The 7,194-nt window shown below is 39.8% G+C and overlaps 1 protein-coding gene across 1 annotated transcript; it reads left to right on the top strand.

Moving 5' to 3' along the window:
- Positions 1-1,616: 1,616 nt before the first annotated feature.
- Positions 1,617-6,779, top strand: LOC116378003 (globoside alpha-1,3-N-acetylgalactosaminyltransferase 1-like). The gene is made up of 10 exons (XM_031839796.1): positions 1,617-1,692; positions 2,178-2,231; positions 3,025-3,057; positions 3,412-3,546; positions 3,750-3,858; positions 4,111-4,224; positions 4,466-4,579; positions 4,797-4,930; positions 6,164-6,241; positions 6,494-6,779. The coding sequence occupies exons 2-10, from the start codon at positions 2,221-2,223 to the stop codon at positions 6,639-6,641; spliced, it is 876 nt and encodes a 291-aa protein (XP_031695656.1). The 5' UTR covers positions 1,617-1,692; positions 2,178-2,220; the 3' UTR covers positions 6,642-6,779.
- The last annotated feature ends 415 nt before the right edge of the window (positions 6,780-7,194 follow it).

A 7,194-nucleotide genomic window follows, 5' to 3' on the forward strand; every position in this document is an offset into this window, starting at 1 on the left:
TTGTAGCAGCTCCATCAACACTCAAAATAACGTCATCTCGGCGTAAATACAGCAGCGTCTATTCATTGTTTGTACCATATGGTTTACACACACATTTTTATACACACAGTTTGGTCCGGTCTCTGCTAATATGAGGTATCGTAGAGCTCTGGGTGAACGGCTACGGTATTTACTTCCTGATTCAACAACGGCAGGACGTCAGTGATGACGGGAAATATCTCGACGCTGATAGGCTATCGCGCCGCAGCGTCACGCCATTTTTTCGCATCAGTAATAACTAATAAAGACAGTTATCATCACTGTCAGAGTAGAAGTGTTTTACTCCCTGTAGCCTGTTATCTCTTTAACAAACTGTTTTCTGTTTATAAGCGCAGTATAACTTAGTAATAAGCCTATGACTTATTTATGACTTATTTGAAATTGTGACGGCGAGGTCATTATTAAATAACCCAGAATATCATTATAGTTTCTCTTAAATTATATAACTCATCAAACCAGACACTCAGGAATGATCAGCCTCACGTGACTGAATGAAATGATAATAAATTATGTAAAAGGGTTTAGTCTCTCCAGCTCTCTCTGACTTTAATTGTTTCCATAATAAAAGTTATTGAGGAAAATATCAGATCATGAAAAGACAAATCTTTCTAATAAATGAAGAAAGTTGTTTGAGGTCCTTTTGTTGTTCAGTCTACAATGAACATTTATTTAAACCAGATGTTGAATCAGAAACCTAATCAAATATAAAGCTTGAGTTTAATCTGTGATCCGTCTTCACTGTTTACATGTTGAACAAAATCTCATCAGTCCGATCGGCTGCAGCGTCCAGTCACATGACTGATGAACAATGAGGGGGCGTGTCGTCCGTTAAAACACTTCCTGGAAGTCTGTTCTCGTGGGTCCTCGCTCATGGCTCCTCGGCGATCTCTCCTCAATCCTCGATCCTCTCTCCTCCGAGCTAAATAACGGCAATATGGCGATGCAGAACAACTTCCGCTTTAAGCGAGGATAGAGGAGCGAGGAAATGACATTTGAAACTTGGGATGTACCCACTATACAAATCAGCAATACCAGACCATTTTTGCGCTATATGGCATTATATATGGAGCCCTAAAACCAACAAAAGGCAGTAAAAGATTATCAGATGAGTAAAAAAAAAAAGTATTACTAAAACATCAGTGTTTCTTAAAAAAACAACACAAACAACAAGTTTAATTATGTGTAAAACTTGTAACTACCAATGTATTAATTTTTTGGATCTGTGTGTCTTCACAGGATCCTGTATAGCCATCATGGGCCAAGCATCGCATCCATCTGGTAATGTCGCTGAAGACAGCGCGTGTCATTTCAAATACATGCATCAGATACTAACCATACAGCGCGTGTCATTTCAAATACATGCATCAGATACTAACCATAGAGTAAATAAATTAGAGCCACCAAGCTGGTAATTCAACAAAAGGTAATTTACCAAAAGAAATGGTCACAGTACACATAGCCACTGGCTATAAAACTTTCTAAATTAAATGACACACTTTGTAAGTACTCATGAATTCTGTCTCTGCCCAACAGTTCCAGGGAGTTTCATACTGTATGAATTTCTCATATTATGAATAAATATTGTGTTTCTTTTTTAAGTTTTTGCCAGGACAATGACCACAGGAAGATCGGCGAACTGGAAACGAAAACTGGGTGAGGATGAACTTTTCTTTTCACCAACAAAAACAGCAGCTTATTTACATAGGTGCTTATTTACACCGCAGCTTATTTACATAGGTGCTTATTTACACCGCAGCTTATTTACATAGGTGCTTATTTACACCGCAGCTTATTTACATAGGTGCTTATTTACACAGCAGCTTATTTACATAGGTGCTGCCAAAGTGAACAAAACTGACATTTTCGATATTGTAACTCGAAATAGATGACAAAGAATATGAAAGAGAAACATGCTTTCCAGCCTTTGCTGGTATTTGCCGTAACAATATGTTAAACTTATTGCGCCTCTGCTGCTGGTATGCAATACAAATATCCTGCTTGCACCACATCACCTTCTAAATTAAATTACACACTTTGTATGTGCTCATTAATTCTGCCTCTGCCCAACAGTTCCAGGGAGTTTCATACTGTATGAATTTCTCATATTATGAATAAATATTGTGTGTTTCTTTTTGAAGTCTTTGCCAGGACAATGGCGACTGGAAGATCGGCAAACTCAAAATGCAAACTGGGTGAGGATGAACCTTTCTTTTCACCAACAGAGAAAACCGACAGCTTTCCATTTACACTTGATAAGACTCTGGTTCACCTCCTGGCCCTGAAAACAACGTTCTTTCTGGAGAGTGAAATGCAAAAACAGCTTATTTTACATTGGTGCTGCCAAAGTGAACAAAACAGAGATCTTCGAGATTGTAACTCTAACTAGAAGACAAAGAATATGAAAGAGAAACCTTACTTTGCGCCTCTGCTGCTGATTTACAATGCAAATATATTGCTTGCACTGTATCATTATGTAAATCAAGCAAGACTAGTCATGTAAATACATAAGGAAGGAAAAAAGTGCACAGTTTTATTTCTAATACCACAGATTTAATTGTGCTACATTTACATCAGCTCAGATTCATATTTTCAGTGATAGTTTTATGCCCCAGAGTAGACAATGACTACACTGGGACTTTAGGCTTTATCTGTAATCAACGGGAATCAACAATTGCTAATTCCCACAGTGAACACAGTGTAAAAACATTATTGGGTATTATTTTACATTTTTTAGATCAGTGGTTAGCACTTTTACCTCACAACAAAAACATTGCAGCATGCTCATCAGGAGTTTGGACACACAGCACACAGCACCATGACATGACAGTGGATATCTTTAGTATCTGGTCTTCTGGTATTGTTTCTTTATGGTTGTTTATCTTTGTTGTATTGATCTTTTGTATTCGTTGTACTGTATTTACCCCTGCATGTTGTCTTTGGAATAGGAAAGATACATTTAAATGAATCTTTGCTCCTTTTTTCCAGAGTTAAATATGCTCAGCCAAGCACAACGATCGGGTAAGCTAATAAAAACAAATGTCACATTATTCTCCTGTGTAAAATGTATACATGATAACATTTTATAGAATAATCAACGATGAACATATCTCCTTCACAAAGTCAAAGATCAGACTTCACTTTATTAAAATGTTCTGCCATTGTATGGAATTGTAACTGGTGAAATCCAACATTTTGCATGTTTTAATGCATTGTGTATATGCTGAGATGTAAAGTGATCATTTAATTTGGAATCATCTTCTGCCACAACTTATTGAATATTGAACAAACAGAGACAAACTACTGATCATTGCTGGACTAAGACCTGGGAATGCTTCATAAAGTCTGAATCCACGATGTATTTGTTCTCCCAAGACGTACTGATGTGAACTCAGTGACAAACTGGAACGCTCCTCTGGTTTGGGAGGGAACCTTTAATCCAGTGGTTATCGATGAAATCTATAAGAGAATGGACCCAAGAGTTGCTGTGGTGTTATTCGCTGTTGGCAAGTAGGTACACAGGATATTCTCACAGGATATTCTAGGAGTGAGGTTTGACATGAGCCATTGCTTCAGGCTGAAAGATAACATCTGAAAATGTAAAGCTACTTCACATACTGTAAATACTACTTATCTTTTGCACGGTGTTATTTGTCTTGTGTTGCCTTTTCTAATTGTTCATCTTCATGGCTCGCTTCTTTCCTTCCAAACAGATACACACGTTTCCTAAAGGGCTTCCTGGAGTCAGCTGAAAAGCACTTTCTTGTTGACTTCAGGGTCACTTACTACATCTTCACAGACAACAAAGGAGATGTCCCCCCAGTGAGTTTTTGTTGCTTACTATGTTTAAAGTAGTGTTGTGCATGGCTGCTACACAGCTTAACTGATTTAAGCCATTTAACAATAAATTCTGTGCGGCAAAATAACGTTTTTAGTTCACTGTTACTCTGTTGTGATCCAGAAACCCTTGGACAAATAAGCCACTTTAAGACTGGTGTTTTCATATGTATTAACTAGACTCAAACCAAAAATAAATGTACACAAATACACATGTAAGTATTGTGTGTTTGTCAGATTAAACTGGGTGAGGGCCGGAATATCTCAGTTATCACCGTCCCTAGTGCCAAGCGCTGGCAGGAAGTAGTGCTTGGTCGGATGAAATGGGCCACCATCACCATCGACAAACAGGTAAGAAGTGAAACGCACAAAATGGCTGCATTCAGTAGCTATTGCTTTCAAATGTTCATAGCTTAGTTGTTTAATGATTATACTAGTTCTTACAAAAGAAAAACAACAAATGGATTCATGAACAGCTCTGTCATTAGTGGCACAAAAGATAATATGCTTCTCTTAAATATAATTCTTTGCTCATGCACTTGAGTCTCTGCGTGTTGCAGTCAATCTCACATCTCAACTGTAATGTTTTCAGATCCGTAATGAAGCGGACTACCTTTATATGATGGACATCGACAGTGTCTTTCACAACAGGGTTGGAGCTGAGTCTTTCAGTCGGCTGTCTGCGGTGCTTCACCGTGGCTACATGGTTTTACTCTCTTTCCTACAGTATATTCATGCCAAGTTAATGGAAGTTTTTAATCATAATAATAAGGTTATGTGATCTAATTGTTGTATGATTTCATTGATTCACCTATTACACCATGTGTTATGCAGGATCAGCCACAGCATTAACTGCCGTCACAGGTATCAGCTATAGCCTCTCATTCCTATTCCATATTTCTAAATCTTTATTTTTTTCTCAGAATAACAAAAGGACTAAGTTCCCTTATGAGCGCCGGCCCGAATCCAAGGCCTTCATTCCTGCTGATGAAGGAGACTACTATTACACTGCTGCTATCTGGTGTGGATACCTGGAGGACATGTATAAGCTAGTCAAGTAACCAAAATCTAATTATTTCTAAAGTTATTTTCATTTTGCTATTTAAATGAAAGGACAATGTGCTGCGGATAGAGAGTAGTGATTGGACAGAGCTGACAATAAGGTCTACATTTAGACACTGGATGGGTAAAACCCTTTGCCCTTCACATCTGGTGTATTGTTAAAAACATAAATCACAATTACAAATATATACATATATATATATATATATATTTAAAAATATATTTTCTGTCTTTCTGACCTTTCGCCACCTATGTGACCATTATTTAAGCCTCTTATAGGTTTTTGAGATGATTGCCACGACTAATTTACCATCCATCCATTTTCCACCGCTTATCCGGGGTCGGGTCGCGGTGGCAGCAGGTCAAGCAGGCTGACCCAGACCTCCCTCTCACCGGCAACATGTTCCAGCTCATTCTGGGGGATCCCGAGGCGTTCCCAGGCCAGCTGGGAGATGTAATCTCTCCAGCGTGTTCTGGGTCTTCCCCGGGGTCTCTTCCCAGTTGGACGTGCCTGGAAAACCTCCAGTGGGAGGCGTCCAAGAGGCATCCTAATTAGATGCCCCGAACCACCTCAGCTGACTCCTTTCGACGCGAAGGAGTAGCGGCTCTACTCCAAGCTCCCTCCTGATGACCGAGCTCCTTACCCTATCTCTAAGGCTGAGCCCGGCCACCCTACGGAGGAAGCTCATTTCGGCCGTTTGTAGCCGCGACCTTGTCCTTTCGGTCACGACCCAGAGTTCGTGACCATAGGTGAGGGTAGGAACGTAGACCGAGTGGTAAATTGAGAGCTTTGCCTTCCGGCTCAGCTCCCTCTTCACCAAGACGGTCCGGTGCAGCGCCTGCTTTACTGCTGCAGCCGCACCGATCCGTCTGTCGATCTCCCGCTCCATCTTACCCTCACTCGTGAACAAGACCCCGAGATACTTGAACTCCTTCGCTTGAGGTAGGCACTCCGTCCCCACCTGGAGGGAGCAATCCACCGGTTTCCGGCAGAGAACCATGGCCTCAGATTTGGAGGTGCTAACTCTCATCCCCGCCGCTTCACACTCGGCTGCAAACCGCCCCAGTGAATGCTGGAGGTCACGATCCGAGGAGGCTAACAGGACCACATCATCTGCAAACAGCAGAGAGGCGATCCCGAGACTAATTTACCAAGTTATGTTTAAAATGTATTTTAAAAACAAAATAAAACTCTACAGTGTCTCTTCTACTTATTTTCTTTCATCAGATACTGTTACACACAGTCGGAGGAAGATGCTAAGAATAACATCGAAGCTGTTTGGCAGGAAGAGAGTCACCTCAACAGGTACATGTGTCCCAATGTATCCCCTCATTTTCAACGATTTTACTGTTCTTATTTTTAAGGAACAAGTTTCAAGAGAGTCCAAGCTGCTCATATGCTCATTTCTGATGTGTTTTTTTAATCTGCCAGTCTTCATCACATTTCTTTTATTTATTAGACTGTATCAAGTTTCTTATTTTCTTGAAGAATCTCATCTCGAGTATTAGACACATGGATATGGAACATAGATTGCTTATCTGTCTCTCTGTCATGCAGGTACCTGCTGTACAACAAGCCAACCAAGGTGCTGTCTGCAGAGTACCTGTGGTCAGACTATGATGCAATACCGGCAACCATTAAAGTCGTCAGGATCTCCCAGTTGATCAAGAACTATGAAGAAGTGCGGCCCAATGGTGGACACTGATGTCAAGTCAATGACATTAAGACCATGAAACTACATTTAAAAATGATAGCTGTGGATATTTGTAATAGGTTGCTTTGTCTATTCTGTACTCCATACCTGCAAACTCATGAGGGGTGAAAAAGGTGACAAGCCCAAAACCCTGTCGGGGGGGGCTCCGAGAATTATATTTTAAATATGAGTTTTAAAATGTAGCATTCTGGTGTACCCTGAGAAGAAAATTAAGTGATATGACGTTTACTTTAAGCAAAAAAAATAATTTATTATTCAGTTATTAATCGGTATTTCTGCTCTATTATTAATATGAACCTTTATTTAGACACAATCCACAGAGACCGAGGTCTCATTTTCAAAAGTTTTGGTCAAATAAAAACAAAGATAGCAAGAGTAGCGAGAACCATCACCTGTACAAAGAAAGTGATTCGTTTTCATTGAACCCCGTTACTGTATGGCTTCATATTAACTTCCACTGTTACTGTACAGCTGGTAGAATTGTGGCCCATCTTCTATTTGCAATTAATATGCATTCAATCCAGTTCAATTATTTAAATGAAAA

This window comes from Anarrhichthys ocellatus, unplaced genomic scaffold (assembly GCF_004355925.1).
Source record: "Anarrhichthys ocellatus isolate YVR2014 unplaced genomic scaffold, GSC_Weel_1.0 scaffold1949, whole genome shotgun sequence".
Taxonomy (NCBI): domain Eukaryota; kingdom Metazoa; phylum Chordata; class Actinopteri; order Perciformes; family Anarhichadidae; genus Anarrhichthys; species Anarrhichthys ocellatus.

Coding starts and splice junctions, on each gene's coding strand:
- LOC116378003 (XM_031839796.1), top strand. Junction 4,580..4,796: donor TGCTTCACCGTGGCTACATG/GTTTTACTCTCT, acceptor TTTTTTTCTCAG/AATAACAAAAGGACTAAGTT. Junction 4,931..6,163: donor GACATGTATAAGCTAGTCAA/GTAACCAAAATC, acceptor TTCTTTCATCAG/ATACTGTTACACACAGTCGG.